Source organism: Athene noctua, chromosome 1, assembly GCF_965140245.1.
Source record: "Athene noctua chromosome 1, bAthNoc1.hap1.1, whole genome shotgun sequence".
NCBI classification, from domain to species: domain Eukaryota; kingdom Metazoa; phylum Chordata; class Aves; order Strigiformes; family Strigidae; genus Athene; species Athene noctua.
The window spans coordinates 152,710,315-152,729,774 of record NC_134037.1 but is presented as its reverse complement, the minus strand read 5'-3'; the positions used below and the strand labels follow the sequence as shown (position 1 = coordinate 152,729,774).

Sequence of the window (19,460 nt, the reverse complement as noted above, 5' to 3'; positions counted from 1 at the left end):
GAAGGACATGGAAGGGGATGGATGGGAAGGGGAGGAGAAGTTCCCGTCACAGTGATACGATGACTAGAAGATGGCCAATAAAATTTCAACTTACCAGACACAACTAAAAACAAAAACAAAACAAAAACAAAACATGGAATAAATAAAACTGAATAGATATGAAACAAAGCAAAGAATAAAGCAAACTTAAAAAAAAAAAAAAAGAGGACCGTTGATAAGGACCTTAGAAAGTACACATATATTCTATTATGCGCAAAATAGGTTTAAAATGTTGAACCACAATTTTTGAATTTGATTTTTAAGCAGAAGTCTCTATCAAATGCTGAAAGTAGGCTGTAGAGGAAAATGGGTAACAGACTGAAATAATGTTCAGGCAACCTGTGTCATACTCCAAGCCTTTGCAATGAACTGTTGTTTAACCTTGAGTAAAATTTCTTTTCATTTTATCATTATTTCTCTGCAAAGAGCTTTCCATGGTAAAATTAACTTGAAATCTCCAGTAAATATCAATTTGCAACATTGCTCAAATGGAACAGTGACATTTATAACCTTTCTAAAGCATTCAAACATCTACAAACGGAAATACTTTTCTGAGGTTAATTGCTATTAAAAAGGAAGTTTATTAAAAAAAAAATAATATGCCAAGGCATTTTGCCCCCACACCATTTTCTTTAGTATAAGATCACGGTATCAAGGTCATAATGCTCACTATTAAGCTGCAAATGCAAAGTAAACCACAATTAATTTGAAAAGATTCTTAACCCTTTTCTTCCCACCCCCTCATTTCACTAAAATGTTCAAAACCACAGATTTATTGGAAACTATTAGATTTTTCAAAAGAAATGGTCAGTGCTAAGTGATCTAATACTAAATTATCTTTCAACCACAGTTGAAAATTTTCATGAACTTTGAAATGGCACAGATCCTGGCAGGCTAACTACGCTTATAAAGGTAAGGCGAATTAGAAAGCATTCCAACCACCTATCAGTAACTGAAAGAACAGATTGGAATATAAAAACAAAAATCATGAGTTTTCAAAATATACACAGATACTGACAAAGAAGTCAATCAAAAAAGAGTAGTTGGTATAATTACAGTAAAAGTCCAAAAATATGTAATTTTTAAAACGGATGTTACAAATACCCAGACTTTAATCTTAACGCTTCATCTTGACAGTAAAACAACTATTGTTCAGCAGGGTACACTTTCATATCAAGTTAGTAAGCACCTGCAGTACCTCACCCTCTGAAAAAACTAATAATATCCAGTCTGCCAAAATTCATTAGACGTGAGGAATACTGGCTTACTGTTCAAATAAATAGAGAGGACTCCAGGTGTATTATGAAAATGAAGCAGAAAGAGAATCAGATGTAATATTGTAATTTGGATCATGTTGAAGGTAAGACGCTGCAACTGAATGCCCCCAAACCAGATCATATCGAGAATTTAGGTTTTATGTTATTTGACACTTTTTTTTTTAGGAAATAATGCCTAACACAGGAAGTTGAAATTACCATTCTTCAAAGATTTGAAATTTTAAGGAACTATTCTGGATGTACGTTAGCGTTCTTTAAGTGTGTGGGTTCAGTATTTCTCAAAGAGAAAATCAGCATGTATTATTCTGCTCAGATTATCTGCAAGTCAATGACTTGTAAGAGGAGTGGCCAAGAAATGATACACAAGAATTCCTGAGAGAAATATGCTTGTCCCCAAAACTCAGCTCCTACATACTCTTGATCGTGTGTAAGTGTATTACACAGCAACCACTCCTTTTTAAGTGAAAAGCTCTCTACTAAACTTGCAATTACGGTCTGACCTGATCTAGAATTAGAAATGCTTCTCCATAAAACACAACTCTCATTCTACATGAAATAGCCTGGTAAGAGACTTAACAGGATGCAATTCTTGCACAGACGAAGTAACTCTAAATTAGCAATTTTCCATTACTCAAGTAGTGCCAAAAAGAGGAAAGTTTCAGCCTGCTTGGTAGCAATGCAAAGCTGCCTAAAGCCTCTATTGAAAGCTCACTTGAAAATTTCTAACAGGTAGAAATTTGTCTTGGTTGCTCTATTACATTTCTACAAATAAAATACAAATTAAATTAACTTATAAGTGCTGAATTTCCACTTTTCCTTCTACCAGATGGTTTTGTTATTGTAGGTCAAAAATAAACCTGTCAAGCAAATGTATTTTTTTGCCCATCTGTAATAAGAGAGGGGATACTGATACATGAAAATAAATCCCTGTAGAAACAGGGCAGCACATTGGTTGCAAATCTGTGGCAAGGGCAAAGGGTGAAATTTCACAGAAAAATATAAACAGTTCTGTCAGAGGGATATCATGTGGTTTAAAAGAACAATAATTGCAACAACTACAACAAAGACCACTTTCTCAGTTTGATTTACATCCTACTGATATCTAAGGTTACTAAAACTGAGAAGTAAGTAGCTTTTTCTCTCTTATGGTACATTTTATTTGACAGCACTTTCAATTATAAAGTAAATTAATTTTCCCTGTGTTAATCATGGCTTTTCACATGGCAATTAGGGGGAATAACCTGTTTGTAAAGATAGGAAGTTAGCATGTAAAACCACAAATACCAAAGGAATAATATTTTTGCCTTTCAAATAATTTCCTTGATGTGAAGTTTTTCAGGGAAGACGTGTCCAGTCACTGAATAAAAGCCAAAAGAAAAGTGATTTCCAGACTAGTGACGTGATCTTTTAATGCCTTATTCTTGCCAGCAATCCTATCAACCTCACTGGGACTATTGATATCGTTAAATCCACTTTCAGGAGTAGGAATTTGCAGTTTTAGAACTTAAACTACAGACTAGTATAGCTGAGAGATATTAATGGAGCCACTGTATTGTAGGGGCATAGAATAATTAGGTTGGAAGCAACCTTGGGGGTCTCTAGTCCAACCTCCTGCTCAGGCAGGGTCAGCTACAGGGCCAGAACAGGTTGCACAGGGCTTGATCCAGCTAGGTCTTGAAAACCCCCAAGTAGTAAGAATGCACAGGCCCTCTGGGCAACGTGCTCCACTGCTTGACTGTCCACCCAGTGAAGCAATTTCTTCTCATACCCAGCCTTGAACTCCCTTGTTTCAACTAAAATCCATTGTCTCTAGCCCTCCCCACCATGCACCACTGTGACAAGCTTGGCTCCATCTTACTGACAACCTCTCTGTAGGTATTAGGGGCTGCTTTTATGTCCACCCTGAAGCCACCTCTCCAAGTTGCATGCAAGCCCTATTCTCTCAGCCCTTCTTTACAGGTACATGAGACCTCAACATACTGTGTGTAATGCCTACATCTCTAAATAACACATTATGTAATTCTTCTCACAAAGGTGAATGTAAATGTCAATCTAGTGTTTCTCTATAACTCATTAGTTTCCTCATATTTAGCATTAAATATTACAGGGTTGTGTCTATTTCTTAGTCTGATATTGGACAAGCTATAAAATTCAAGTACCCCATTCTTGAAAGGTGGGGTAGTAATTACCTATCTCAAAGAGAGTAAAATAGAAATTTTCATTCATTCGTACTAATAAGGTGCTTTTGAGATCCTGAAATTCGAGGTGGTACTTTACTACTAAACAGTGTTTTGTTCTGCATGTTAAATACTCATTAATTATTGTTCTGACTATTACTATTTATGAATAACTTCCAGGTGCTTAGAAGACATCTTGTTACTCAGCTAACACAAGATGAATATTTTTGACTTAAGCTCAATGTGTTTAATTTTTGATTATTTAAATAAAAAACTTCACATCTTCAAGGACTGCTTGACACCCATGGAAGGCTATTATAAAGGAAGCAAGAAAGTATAATTCTGCACCAGAGAAATGAAACAATCCCAACCTCAGGCCAATAATAACATACAACCATCAAGGTCATCCTAATCTAGGAAATGTCACTCACAATGAAATCTAGATTTCTTTCAGTTAATGTTGCGATATATTTATCCCAGTTTGAGTGAAAAATATCATAGGTCGAATGTGCCTGTAGAAACAAACGGGTAGGAGATGAGATGAGAGTATGAGCCCATGTGCTGGAAGAGACAGTGGACCTCAGGAACAGGCATTTCTGATGCAGTTGGCCAGATAGAGACTAGATAGACTGGGAGGAGAAACCAGAGCTAGCAACAGAGACAGTACAGAGATAGAGGTGTTATCTGTCATGAAGCATTGCAGTTCTAAAGAATGCTCCATTCTGTAGAATGGAAAGTCAGCTGTTTATAATCTCTGTATGAAATGAGTGAGTGAGAAACCCACTGCTTATAACCTCTGTCTGAGTGGGTACAGAAAAAATCTGGGTACTAGAGTTATATGTAGAGCAAATGTCAGTGTCTGAGTACATTTAGCAAACTGGTCAAACTCCTTAAAGAAAACAAATTCGTTCTAAACAATTTTATTTTCCAATTCCTTCTATAATTCCAAGCAAAAACTCAGCTAAAAAGCTGACAACCTCTTTTGTTCCTATATGTTTCATTGCTAGGCCTGCTAAGCTCTGGAATCTAAATAAGTACTTTTTACCTTCAAGTATCCGAACAAGGACAACTGAACGCCTTTCTGCAACATGACTACCAGATATTTATGTTGGTGTTTTGCAAAAACTTTTAGAGAGACAGTTAAAGACAACATGCCATGTTTCATTCCTTATCTAATGATTTGTAGGCTATTTGTTCCTATCAAAGCAATCTGAAACACCCAATATCCTTGATAAGCACATCTCCCTGCAGTCATTTGTGAAAAATATCACTTTCTACAGAGAAATAAAGAAAGGCCAAAATCTCTTGTTCTGAAAAGATGTAAATGCTGCCACTCAGCTGTCTCCTGGCTTCAATCTGTGAAAAATATGGGAAAATAACACCAGGTACATCACAAAAGAATTGGGGTATATCGCTTTTCATCTGTATTGGTCTCTATATTATCAGCTGTCAGTTCTTGAGCTCTAGCTACATATATAAATTCATACTTTCCCACATTTTCTGCTAAAATTAACATTCATGTAGGACCAGACTGGGTCATCCTCAGTCACCACGAATACTCTCACAGTATGTAGACCCAGAGCACGAAGTGTGATACAGTGCAGTACAAACTTCTGAAGAAAGGTCTAACAGTCTGGCGCCAAGCATGCCACAGCCATATAGCTGAAGCAAAATGCTTCATGAGATTTTTGAGGTTTCAAATCAAAAGCGATGACTTGTAATTCCAAACCCTCAGCAAGGGAGTGATCATGGTTTATTACATTTATGATGACTGGAAAAAATCTGGTTTGGATTGCTGCTGATGTGTCAGATAAGCACTTCTTAAATTTAAAGGAATATATGACTCTGGTAACTTCAAAGCTACTAAAGGCAAGAAGACAGAAATCTAACTGATTGGAAAAGAAACAAATCAATTGTTTTCTGTAATAGTAAGTAAGAGAATGAAATTAAGATAGAAAGCAGTTAACCAAGTATGAGGAAAAAGAGTAAGATCACCTTTAAAAACAGTGGAACCCTATGAAGATCACCTTTAGAACCCTAAATGGTATAGTGGAACTCTAGTAAGATCACCTTTAGAAATAGTGGAACCCCCTACCTGTAACAACATTTCAGGTTCGTGCACAGAAAAGGCAGTAAAGGGAAAATCTCAGTATCACTTCACTGCTGTGTTCCTCTACATACTTCCCAATGAGTTTTTATTTTTTATTTGTATTTTTGTTTACAATTGACCTACATTCTCTCTTCTGTCTGAATAGTGAAGACTGGGCAGCAATCTAGAAACAGACTGGCTAGAGTCTGTGCCCTACACTGAAGTGCCACTCTTAGGGTACTGGTTACTGGTGGGCTGCCACCTGCACTACTCACTGTGCGCCTACCCGGCTGCATCTCAAATCAGCAGTCATGAGACAGCTGCATTCTGAAAACCTGGTAGCCACATCACCATGACACTCTGACCGTGCAGGGCAGAATATATTCACTCATTCTCAGCAGAGGGCATGTGCTGGAAGTTTGGATTTAGCTTATGCCTCTTGACTTGGTACCTAGAGAAATAGGGCAGGTGCCTGTGTGTACTCAGGAGAGATAACGTGCTCTGTGTGAAAGTGGTCTGATGACAAAAAAAGGCAAGTATCATTCCTTGGTGCCGACAGTACAAATAGTCTTGAAAATGTAAGTGCATGTAGAGCTGGTACACATACCAGGGAGAGACACAGCCAAGGATATGGTTTTAGAACACACACCCTAAACACATACGTCACAACACACAGAGTGTGGCAATTCAACATCATCAACACCAGAACCAGTTTTAGAGATCAACTTGAAGTGCCATGGATTCAAAATCAATGATTTTCCCTCCTGCAGCAAGCAGGAAGGTATCTGTTCTCAGCTCTGCGGTGGGAGCAACAAGCAATTTCTTTCAACAGTTTGTTGGTTTCATTATCGGCATTAAAATGTCACTAAGCTTCTCTACACTCTTTGGTGGCTCAAACTCCACCCTCTGCTGATAAACAGCACCAGATCTGTACATTAACCAGACCTCCTGCTTGGGTGCTATTCTGTTTTCAAGAGCTATCAAATGGCATTAACTCCTTATGGATTTCTGGCCATTTTGAGATTTGATTTAGGCTGAGAAGTCCTTCCCTCCTCAACTCTAATTGATGGGGCTGGGTAGTAAAAACTGGCTCTATCTCAGCTGTGTCACAGCTTTGGAACGGTATTATCTTAATGTCTGTTTCATAGCAGGCTAATGAATCTTCCTTTTAAAACATTCAAAAAGTGAAGATGAAAAGGGCTCCACAAGTGAGCGTGTTTGCATATGTGTGTGTGGGAGGAACCTACTGCAAAAATTTGTGGGAAGAGAACTGTGTAAAGTGCACTCAAGTGAGATTTTTGATTTGCAACTGATTTTCAACTATTTGCTGATACTAGCGATGAAATAAGAAAGTTTATTATCTCCTTCTGTGGGAGTCAATGAAGATTTCTATGATTAAAATAAAAATCGTGGAAATAGACTTTGCAGTGTGGTTTTAAAAGGTAGCACTTTTCAGGTTAATACATGTAGTATGCAGTTTACAACGTTCATAAAACCCGTAGTCATTGCCTTGAGTGACAAGAGAAATCGGAAATATGGGGGTTATAAGACAGACGGAGGGAAAAAGGGATTTAAGGTCTTCCAGAAGTACCTTTCCTAGTCTCCCCTCCCCCTTCCTTGCTCTAGGTCCTCCTAAACCATCCAATAAACCAAATACAATTTAGAGACCACACTTGGGACGTCTAATTCCATCTATTAAAAAAACCCTAGAATAATGCAGTAAACTGTGGAGTCCAGTTTCCCAGGCTTGTCTTTTTGGAGAAGAGATGTCTTCGTCTGTGTTTAAAAAGCACTGAGGTAATTTTGGGCACTGCTGCAATCTAAGTAGTCATGGCTACAAATATTTATATTAAAGCCTTTTAAAACAGTGAAAAAAGATAGATGAATTTTAAATAAGCTGTGCAGGAGTAGAAAAAGATTGTGATAGCTGAATACTATTTGAAGAACTCTTAGGACCTTCCTACTGCATTTTTTGACTTACAGCTAAAGATAGAAGAACTGAAAAGGAAACGGAGTGGATTTTTTTCCTAGCTGTTTATGATAGCACAGTTTTCTTCTTGGAAAGAAGTACCTGAAATCCATACCAACCTTCTTATAATAAGTTAAAGCTATTCGTGAAAAGCGGCCAAAGCCCCATGATCAATGAATACCAAACACACCCTAAAAATGGAAGGACAATCTCTACAGTGCAGTACATTTTGGTCATTAAAAAAATCTTATTTTGGGCAGTCAGTAAGGAATACTGTCAACTGAAAAGAAACCTGAACTTCTTTTAATTGGGACACCACTCCCCCCCTCAGAGACAACACAAGTTTACATATGAGAAACTAATACCTGAACTTAACTTTTAAAAATGTTAACAAGAAGGCACCTGTGACACATTAACAAATTTTAAGTAGCAAAAAAATACAACAAAGAATTCTATACAAGATGGAATTATCCATCAGGTACTGGGAATTTTTACTGTGATGGAGGTAGAAAAGGGAACCAGTTCCTTAAGGAAATAAACACAATGTGCAAAAATAATAAATAAAAAAAAAATCAGGGACATTCAGCCTGATTTTCATGCAGTGAAGCAGTGGTTCTCCTCTGTCAAAAGATGATAATGCTATGAAAAAGTAGTCTGAAACAAAAGTGTTGCTGTAGCTGTGATGGTCTAGGGATTTTAGCAAACATATCTTCAGGTGTAGTCTTTAGTTAGGTTACTTATACTCTTCGAGGAGAAAAACTGACATGATTGGAGCACCAGAGAACTCTGAATGAAGAGGTACAGAAAAGGCCATCAGATATTGCTGGTGAAAGACTGGACCACAGCAGAACTCTCAGGTGACTTATTCCTCTGTAGTGAGACCCAAGCATCAATGAGCTACCTTAACTATGTCAGAAAAGAGAGTGTCTGTTTAATCTGAGGAGACGAAAGTCCTAAGTGTGCACTCATTACGCCACTGAAAGATGCAAAGAGAAGAGAATCCCCTTCAATGCTGTGTTTAGAAGCATAGGATATTGATGAGAACAAGTGACCTGATGTCATTCAGAGAGCTTTGTTTTCTTGCTTCTCAATCCTCTCATCGTATTTCATACTTAAATGGACACCCCACCCCCCCCCCACCCCACCCCAATTAACCCAAAACTTTGGAAATTAATGTGTGGTCATAGGGACAAATGGAGCACACAGAAACCTCCTGCAGAAAATAATGTGAACATACTTGATTACTTAGCCGTTTAACCTGAAGAAGCCATTTTTTCTTGCACTGTAAGATTCTGATACTGAGCCTACTACGTGTTCTAGTTTGTGTATAGAGACTGCAAGATACTTTATTACCAGTTCTTGAGTGTTATTCAGCACCTAACAATAAAATATTTTAGTGTTCAAACAAAACATAATTCATAGTAATAAATGGTACTCATGTTTGAATGCAGTTATGTCAGCTGTTTTTTTGTCAAGAACCAATTCAGATGACTGATTTTGATGATGTATGTAAACTACCAAAAAAAGAGCACTATAATCCCTGTACAGTCCTTATGAAAATTACTTACAGACTATAAACAAGGCAAAAATAAAGTGCGTATTACCTTTTTATGGATGTTTAGCACAATTTAAGAAAGCCTAAGTTTATTTCAGAATGAACATATAGCAGAAGTACTACTCAATGAACAACCAATGAAAAATTGTTATTCCTTGCTCTCTATTTAATTTTATATATAAAACCAAAAATCTGAAAACTCAACAACTTGTCTATTCCAAAGACAGAATTATTGAAATGTTATCTTTAGAACAGCAGTCACAAAATAAAGTCTGCAACGGTGAAGCCTGATACAAAACTGACTCTTCCCTGGCCGTGGGGGGATTTAGGAAATTGTAGGCACTAGAAAACGGTATACAGATTTTCTTTGCTACTTTTAATTGAGTGCTTAAGTATGCTACACAAATGTCCTTTCTTCAATTCTCTGCAGCAAGTGATTAAAAGGTAGAATTTTAAAGAAATTTACAGTAAATAAAACCCTTTCAGTAAGAGAAAGCTTCTAGCTCCAACTTATTTTTGTGGTAATGCTTCTGCAAATTATTTTGACTTCTGTTCTATTTGCTCAGAAACATCTGTCTCAAGTCCTTGTTTCAAAGTACTAAATTGCAGGAAGGAATCTGAAAAGTTTTGAAGTGTTACTTCGCTGTAAGCACTTGCTATCACCATTGTGAGACTCCGTAAAAAAATAAAACTCTATTTAAAAACTTGAATACCACAGAAGCAGTTATTTATCAAAATATGTTACATGAAACAACTATAAATAACTTTTTTAAAAACTTCTCTGAAATATTTACTGATTCATTTTTTTTTTACCTGTATTTTAGAAATGCTTCAGGAATCTTAGTGTTCACCAGTTATCAGCAGAACAAACACCTTCAGGGCACTAATCTGTTCTTCAGATAGTCTCCTCAGTTCCTTCTGATTAACATTTAAGATTTGTATTCTTTCACCAGAAATAGGTGGCAGTCAAACTCCTCAGAACTTTAATAGAAATCTGAAGTGCTGCCACAGTTTACTGCGGTCATTTAAGCTAAACAAATCACAAGATATGGTTTCCCTCATTCATCCTGTCAAAAGTTTATTAATTAAAAAATCCCCTGAAGTTCATAGACAATCATTATTTTTCCATCTTCTTTCATGGGGACTGAAGACAGAATATGGCCCATAATCAGTTCTTTCAAAAGGAGAAATACTGACTTAAGGAGAGACCATGTAGACAAGTTCAGATTTAAATCCAAATCTCAGTTTTAAAATTCAAGTGGTTAAATTCACCCATGATACTGTGAGGCGTTCACTGCAACACATAATAACCACCATATATCTCAACAGCATTTTTGTAATCCCATAAAAATCTGAATTTTGTCTTTGTTATTTTAATGTAGGTAGCTCAAACACCTATAAAGCAATTACATTTACAGCCAGTTTATAATGTGTACCAGCAGCCAGATACAGTTGAAACATTTATATGGAATCTGACAGATAAAAGAGCAAATCCTATTCCTTTTCATTCTGGGTGGTATTCTAGCCCTACCCAGAAGCATTATCAAATAGCTGTCTTTTACAGCATGCCTTGAAGCTACTTTGTACAAAGTACAAGGAGGAGGAAATTCCAGACCTGAAGCATGTGCCACCTTTTCAGCTTAAAATTCCTTGTCAGTTGACTACTCAAACTTCTGCTCACTATCCATCTTGCAGACAAGCTCTGTTAACCCTAAAATTAATGATATCATAAACTAAAAACCCTTGATATCAAAGATCACCACTGTAAAATAGGAATTGGCCAGTGTAATTTCCATAGGAACTCTTTTTTCCTGACAAACTGATAACACTGAATGTGTTTAGTGCCTTTGAATGGTAAAATTTACATTTTACAGTTCAGTCACTGCTGCTGCATGTTTAGGTGCATATTAGGCAGAGCACTGTAACAAGTATTGTGAGCTCCTCCAGAGTCACTGCTTGAGGAAGAAGAGCTAAGAACTCAAGAGTTTTGAGGATTGTTCACTACCAACCTGCTGGTGACCAACCAACAGTCACCAACAGCCACAGCACTGGTATTATTCTTGTGAAGTCCTCAAGTCAACTGACCTACTTGACCTGTTTTTGTGTTAACGCCTGCTGAGTAGCAACTACACTGGCACTGTTATAACGGTTCTTGGCCAACTGTGCAGTAGGACTTCCACTGGAGCCATAACTTCTGCTTGTATCAGAGAGTAAAGCTCATTTCAATATAAATAATAAACTTAGTACAAAATTAGATGCTAAAAAAGCCTAATTAAGTACTGCAAATGGGAGCAAACCAAATGGAAGTAGGGGAAAATATGTTAAACCTTTGGTTGTTAGATTTACTTGAAAGCATTTTTATGCTTAAATATGAAATTTGCATATTCTTCTACTTCTATGTGCATATATGGTAAAACTAATTCTCTTTTAAAACTGAAGTTCTGAGGCATGCGTTTTTGGTAATTTTGTGTGTCTCAGGAACACAGGTTTCACTTATATATGTAATAATGAAATATGTAATATTATAATTTCTACAGTTCTGCTTCAAGGCATAAAACTAAGAAAATCACATAATAGAAATCTTAATGAAAACATGAAAATCATCTTGCATATGTATTAAATACATACACAATAAATATATACAACTTGCTTAGTGCTAGAGCAAGAGAGGGATCTGCTGGTTCCAGAGATGTACTTTTGGCCACTGTTTGCCTTTTCTGGAGCACATGAGCTACTCAGTAAAATATATTGTATTGATAATATATAATGTATTATACTTTCAGCTGTTTCCTGGTAGTTTGTATTGAGTGAGGTATTTATTTAATAATTAATCATCTCCTGAATGAAATGCTTCCACATGTTATTTAGCAATGTCTCTAGATGCTTTACATATGCACTGCACATTGCTGCAAAATGGAAACAGTGGACTGAGACACTCTAATTTTAGGAAAATGAAAACAACAGCAGGATTACATTTTCTTAACTATTTAATTTTCAAGGAGAAAAGAAGATGACAAACAGTTTCAAGGATGGAAATGTTTTTAAGCTGCAATAGTAAAAGACTAAGTGAAGGGTTCAAACTTCTCTGTCACTACGGAACTCCAGATTTAGTGGAACAATATGACTGAAATCACAATAAAAATACAGCGTCTGTAGTTCATGTAGGAAACACTTAAAACCCACAAAGTCAGGAGCCTGTATAATGGAAAATAGTGATTCCAATAACCAGAATCTGTAATGCTGGTGCCATAAGCAGGAAGAACTTTAAACTGGAATTGATATTCCCTCCCCTCTTTTGAACTTTCTGCAGTTAGCATTTTATTATACATTGTTGAACTATCTGAGTTGACAGTTCCCGGTCCATGGACACCTACTGGGCCCATTCATCCAGCTCAGAGGCTGTGCAGCCTGAGACAGGGAGCACTGCAGGGCGTGCACTACGCGCTCCAACGACTGCTAGATCAAGCAGGATCAGAGCTGACCTGGAGGTAATCATACCACAAGATACAGGGCTGAGACACCAGGTTAGCTATTCGCCGCATTTCATCAACACAACCCTGACACCTAGGTATCTGAGTTAGCCCTGGTGCTGCACATTCCACTTTTTAATAGCCTAGATAACCCTGTATAGTGCAGAACATACACAAGTCAATCACAGTGCTTGAGGCCTGAAAAGTGACGAGTAGAGAAGAGGGCATGTTTTCTTCTTAGCAGTGCTATGAACCCTAAGGCCCAAGCAGCGTCCCGAAGAGCACTGCTTACAGCTCTTTTGCCACATTTCATTCAGTGCAGCAGTTCCACTGTACAGGCACTTGACAGATGATGACTGCCCCTCTACTAACACGGACACCCATCTTCTGGGGTTATAATTAACAACTCCCATATTCTTTCTTTGGCATATAGTCTGGCGTGAAAGCACCACAGCCTTTTGCTGAGATACTGAGGGAGAAAAAACCCCAAACAAAACCCCAAAACCCACACACAACCCAGACAAACTCAAAGCCAAGCAAAAACCCCTCTTTGGCCTTTGCGGAGTTTAACAGGTCTTCACAGTGGCAGCTGTAACTTCTGAGGCCATGATTTGCAACATCGGCCTCTGTTTACAAATATGTAACTGAAATAAGTCTATTTGGCATAGCAGAACACACACTAATTAAACCCAACAGTCACAATTACCAGAAGTGTAGAAAAGACTTGTCATTTCTACTCCTTAAATCACCTGGAAAAAATAGTACCCATACGAAAAAAAAAAATTATCCTCAAAAAGCTGTGTGTCCGTGAACAGCCAGATCAATTTCATTTTAGCACTGAAACTGGATAAGATCTACTTCTCTAGATGAAGCGTAGTAAAAAACCAGAACCTTTTTGCTAAAACAAAGGGAAACAAGGGAAGAGGAGGAGACAGGAGGGAAGAAGAGAAAAAGGAGGAAAAAGAAAAATGTGAAAAAATCTGAATGGAAAATGCATGAGGAGGTTTTTTTTTTTTTTTTCTTCCCATAAAAATAGGTCTCCTGGACACTCTAAAAAAATGGATTTCAATCATAACTTGCTACATTATCAACTAGAACTTGGCAATGCACATTACAGTTTCTCCCATCACTCCCTTCTACGAAGATGCTAGTACAGACAAATGGCTCAGGAGGTAATCCATTCACACTGGGAAACAAACTATCCCATAACAATATCTGCAGAGCAAAGCTGTTACAATATAAATATTTACTGTATAATAGAAGTACCTAAAAAGAATCTTGCTGAAACCAGATTTAGATTATGATCACATTCCTTAAAAGTTGCATTTTACTATAAAAATTCAAAAGATCTCACTCTAGATCTCTATCATCTACAAATCTATGTCATTTTATATCTAAGTAGCACCGCTAACCTAAATATGATTACGAGAATGTGTTTGCTTATTATTTTGAATAAGACTACAAAGTAGTAGGTCTACCAATAGCTTATTTCCGGAAATGTAACTGCTCAACCAGTCATAAAGCAAATTTTCTTAAGACTAACATTTTATAAGATAAAGAGTTGATGTAAGACATGATCTTCAGAACAAATAATCCTTTAAAAAATAATTCGGTCTTCTTCTTTTGAATAAACTGTGCTTATTGCTCACGTGTTAATCATTTATTCTAAAAGACTGAGCTTAAGAGCTGGTTATTTTGCAAACATAAGGTATCAGTTTTGATGTATAAACTTCATGATGACTAACAAAACAGAACATCTCAAAATTCTTGGTTTTATGAGAGCTTCAACAAAAGAACTCCTATTTTCCTAACAGCTACAGATGTTATGGACAACAAATGTTTCTGTTAGAAAAAGGAGAGCAGGTTAAGGACAAGACCTTTCCTGTTACAGTAAATGTGTCAAAATAGAGGCCTGTTACCAAAGAAAAACTTTTAAGCCTATACTTCCCCAGAATTCCATAATGACTAATTCCCAGTGAGCAGAGAAAAGGACAGAAGGACCATCAGTGCTTAGAAAAAAGCACTGGGACGACATCACTGCCTGTCTGCTAGCCAGGAAAGGAAGAGAGGGATTATCTGACTAGTGAACATCTGGATTGTGTATATAAAGGCAATGAAGGATTTTTATACATATTAGTTCACTGAGTTCCACTGAGTTTTTATCTTACAAAGAACGAGTAGTGCTAAGATACACTTTTATAATGAAAAAGTAACAGGAATTCCAGTGGTCTAGGCTAGTGTATTAAAAGATATACAAACAGATTTATTATTCACTGCTTCTTTACTATATTTAATTGAAAAAAAATTGGCAGAAACTTGAACTTATAACTCTTCAAGTTAAAACAATGTAGTTTGGTAACACTGTTTTTCCTCTTTCTGTTAGGGTTTCAGATACAAATACTGTAAGTGACATGATGCTGATCACACTGAAGTTCAAAACATATTCAGTTCACATGCCAGAATCGTAGAGACTGCTTACAAAAAACCTTACATGCAAAGTGCTTCAATTTCTTAAGAATTAAGAACTAAGCTCAAAGAAACAACATCAGCAAACAACACAGCATGGAGTTCCTGCATGAGTCGCAACTCTCACAGCTGTGTATAGACTCAACTAGTCTGCACTTAGCAACTCTATAAAGTCACCATGCAAAAATATAAACTTTATTCTAGATTGGAGAACTATGCAAACATTCTTACCTTGAACTGTTAGAGTTGCTGACGCTTCAGCTTTTCCAACCATATTTTCTGCAACACAAGTATACGAGCCCATGTCTCCTGCCATAACTTTCCGGATTTTCAAGGTATGATCATCACGGATTTCATATCTTTAAATAAACATAGTAATGAACAACGAACAGGAACAACAGAACTTTGTACAATTTCTGTAAAGGGTAAAAATATGGTGGGTTTGCTCTCAAATATTTTTATTCCTACATTTCCTTTAGAAATAAAAATATGTATAAATCCTTATAAACTGATAATGTAAAAATAAAGTTTTAAAAGCAAATTATATATAAATATTTGAAAACCTAATTCTGATTTCATTTGCAATGTGAGTCAGTTTTACTGACATCAGTAGAATTTCACTGTTGTGATACAATCGTAAAGCTCTAACACAGAACATTGTAATTGTTAGAACTCTTCTAGTAAGTAGAAGTAATAATAGTTATTATTCTCTGTATAATTCTTCCATCTGAATGATTTTTTTAATATGGTCGAAAAGAAAATATTGTTCTCAAGAATATCAGAATTGCTTGAAAGTTAAGATAAATCACAATTCATTCAATATTTTTTTTTTAAAGAACAATGTGGCCTTTTACCATTTCCTCTCCTTTCATCACCTTTTTTCTCTTCTTTGTATAATGTAGTCAATGTGTTTCTCTTTATGGGAAGTAGATTTTTCTCTTAAAAACACCAGAGTTTTTATTAAAGCTATAGACTAGATTGACAGGAAGCTGGATTTGGATGGCTGGAGCCAACTGTTACAGGGTTTCTTTCTTCAATACCCTCCTCTAACAGTTTTTTAACTGACAATTGCGAATCCAAAGTAAATAAGTAAGCAATCTATCCATTGATCACAGAACGTATTTCTTTCTAATAAGGTGTTATACTTTTTGGTCTGAATTAGAGCAATGATGGAAAAAAATAGTTAAATGGAAACTTAGTAACATTAATACATTACCAAAGTTCATTTTATACCAATTGCAATTCCAATATACACTTCTTGATGGTGTAATCTGATCTGTTACACATTCTCCAAAAGTTTTAGTAATTTCAAAAGATTCTTCAGGTGAAGAATTAATCTGTATCAGATATTACTGACTGAGCTTAGCTATTTTTTGTTGGATTTGACACACATGTTCTCACAACAAAAGCTTGAGAACAAGCCATTCTTAAGTTTCAATGTAAATTATAACCTCAAACAGAGCTCAGTGCTAACTAGAACTGTTTTATTAGGTCAAGCCAGGCCTTCTCCATTCAAGATAAATAAATGCTAGCTGTCAGATGTTGAATGACTACATCATATACCAAGGCAGATGCAATAAAATGGTAACTCTATATACCACACCTTGCTTTTGGTAATTCTCCATCATCTTTCCTCCATCTTACTGTAGGGACTGGGTCACCTCTTGCCTCACATTTAAACTCCGCACTATCATCCACAGTTACAGCCAAATTACTTGGTCTCTTCACAAAAGATGGTCTCTCTAAAAGGAAAGGAAAGCAAAAAACATATTAGTCCAGCAGTTCTGTGCCTGAATGGTGATCTTCCTTGAACTGTGACTGTTAGAGCAAGGGGAATAGGGTGATGAACTTGATGGAGGTGCCTCTGCTGCCACTCCTCTCACTCCCAGTCCCAGGCAGAAGATCCGTAGCTCTGCAGATGGCCAGCACTGTGAACCTCAGCACAGGAGGCAGACGCTGTCAGCAGTTGCTCAGATCCAAGCACAGACTTCCTTACTTCTTATGTACCTACCATCATCACAGCTAATATAGTTAAAGGAAAACAGCCTACACAGAAAATCTAAATACACATTGATCCTTAGATAGAAGCAGGCCTGCTGCAAGGACCCAGACAAATGACCACTCATCTGCTGCACTGCTTCAAAAAGACAGAAGGCACAAACCAAACGTTGTCTCACTGGAGATTTTGACTCAATGGTCAAAATTTGAACCAATGGTCAAAACTGAATTCAAACTTCTAAGTTTGAAGGCTAAGGTCCAGCACAGTATCTCTGTGACGCTACTTGCAGGTGTCAGCAGCAGCTAGTGTTCGATGCAATCATTTCCAATGCTACATTAGAAAGACAACGGTTTCTTTCACTAGCACACATAAAATAAAAAAAGCCATAAACCACCACAGTGTTCTCTTTATAAGTTTTATTCATAAAAATTGCTGTTGTCCCTGACCCATATTGTAGGACATGAACGACCCAAGTCCTGGCTCACCAGAGTCAGACTAACTGCTGCATACTTTTTCTCAGGCTTTCTGAAACAAAATGGGATCTCAATACAGGCTGTGCTATTCTGGCAACCCAGTTACTAGCTGGAAATTTCAGGAAAGGGATCAATACACTCTGCTATTTGTAACAGGATTCAAAGCTTTATGGTATTGGGCTATTCATAGTTCCATAGTTCCATGCCACATGAGTGCAGTGAGATTTGCAAATGCACAAGAAAGAAAAGTTTTTTAACAATTTCTAGGATACTCTAGGAAGGATTACCCATCTAGAAATGCAGCACAAGATGACAACAAGGATGTCCATAAAAGAGCAGGGAAGGTTTAACAGCAGAGCGCTTGGCAGGTTCTTTTGCCTAAGGCAGATGATCTTTTTGCCTATAAACCTGTGAAAGATCTGAGGGAGTTGAGAAGGCAGTTGCATGTTTTGACTTGTATGTATCAAAAATATAAATCTTATCTCCCTGGAACCAGAAGAGTCTGAAGCCAATGGCACAATCAGAAAGTGTGAATACTCAAAAATGTGCCACAGATTTCTCACAGGAGTACAAAAGCACCAGACAGAAGGATAAAGAGGCAATCCCATTCTCTTTGTGTCTCATATTTCTGTTTGTAAAAGGTGTTTCTGAATATTACTTTGACTTTGGAGCTAAAGATATAGAGATTCAGTATTATAAAATGTTAGCGTGGTTCAAAAAGGACTGAAGTGGAAATGAACTGAACAAAACCCTATAAAAGAGCTTCCTTTATTCTTGAGGATGTCCAGACCAACTGGATGCTTTGTGCTGTAGAAAACCTACCTTGGCTTGCAATGCTAGGCAAATAACATTAGATGAAATTGCAAGTTGATCTTTAAGTTGTCAGTCCTAGCTTGGGTTCATATACAAGAAGTGAGAAATAAAACAGAGACCTACAGACATAAATCTAGCTGGGAATTAATACAAATATAGATGTATATGTGTTGTGTCGTGTGGTGTTTCCCCCCCTCCCCCCCCAGCCCCTTTCTTGTAGGTGCAGTAAAAATGCAATCTGAATGCAAGGGAAGAACATTCTGGATTAAACTTCAGTGTAAGAATAGTTTGGGGAAGAATGTTCAACTTCATTATGCAACAGAAAAAGGACCGATCTGGTATGGCTAGGACTGCTGCACAACAGCAAAACCCACAAGAGGCACACTGTCTCCAGATCCTAAAGGAAGAGTAAGAGTCCAAGAGCTTTTGACTGCCCATTCATAGCACTCTTATTCAAAAGCATAAATGTGTAAGGGAAATCAGTACTAATTTAAGTAACTGTCTTTGTCACAAAAGTATTTGGTAAATACAAGGAAATCTAGCAAGGAACACTTTGAAACTTTCTAATATCACAGTTTCTGGCATGCAATCCTCCGTCTGATCTAAAGCAGAGACCTAAAAGCAGTTCAACTTCTAAATAACCAAAACCCATAAACAGAAGATTTACGTTGAAAGATTTTAATATATGAAGTCAGCATGTTTCTCATGCTTTTTCACACATATCTAAGGTCTGAGTTGAAAGAATAAGGTGTATTAAATATTTCTAGACACAGACTGATACGGCATTCAAAGCTTCACTGTCCTGTTTGAAAAAAACCTCACTAGTTTTCCCAGGTTGAAAATCAGAAATATGTTTGAAGGGAGAATAAGATGAAGGAAAAGGCAAAGGCACACCTCTCTCTGCAATGCATCCTTCTGACAGGTTAGCCTCAAGAGTGATATAGTATTTCCCAGCCTGGATTATGTAACAGTCCATACCATGATTCCCTGGTTAGTACTAGACGAGCAATGAACAATTAACTGGTACAGTTAACTAGGAGCCCAGTGCCACGACTTTACTCAATGTAACTACAACCTTCTTTCAATTCTAGATTTTGCTTGGAAGTTCTAAAAATCTTTTTGAAAATAAACTT

At 36.9% G+C, this 19,460-nt stretch overlaps 1 protein-coding gene across 4 annotated transcripts in view; it reads right to left on the bottom strand.

Moving 5' to 3' along the window:
- The window catches only part of ROBO1 (roundabout guidance receptor 1), a 745,923-nt gene that overhangs the window by 65,375 nt on the left and 661,088 nt on the right, over nucleotides 1–19,460 (bottom strand). For 3 of the 4 annotated variants that reach the window (XM_074901485.1, XM_074901493.1, XM_074901508.1), the window contains 2 exons: nucleotides 16,646–16,784; nucleotides 15,274–15,401 (listed from right to left, as the gene is read on the bottom strand). In XM_074901485.1, the coding sequence (XP_074757586.1) occupies nucleotides 15,274–15,401; nucleotides 16,646–16,784 (267 nt within the window). Of the gene's footprint in view, nucleotides 1–94; nucleotides 104–15,273; nucleotides 15,402–16,645; nucleotides 16,785–19,460 lie in introns of all 4 variants that reach the window. The other variant, XM_074901499.1, reaches the window with a different exon arrangement.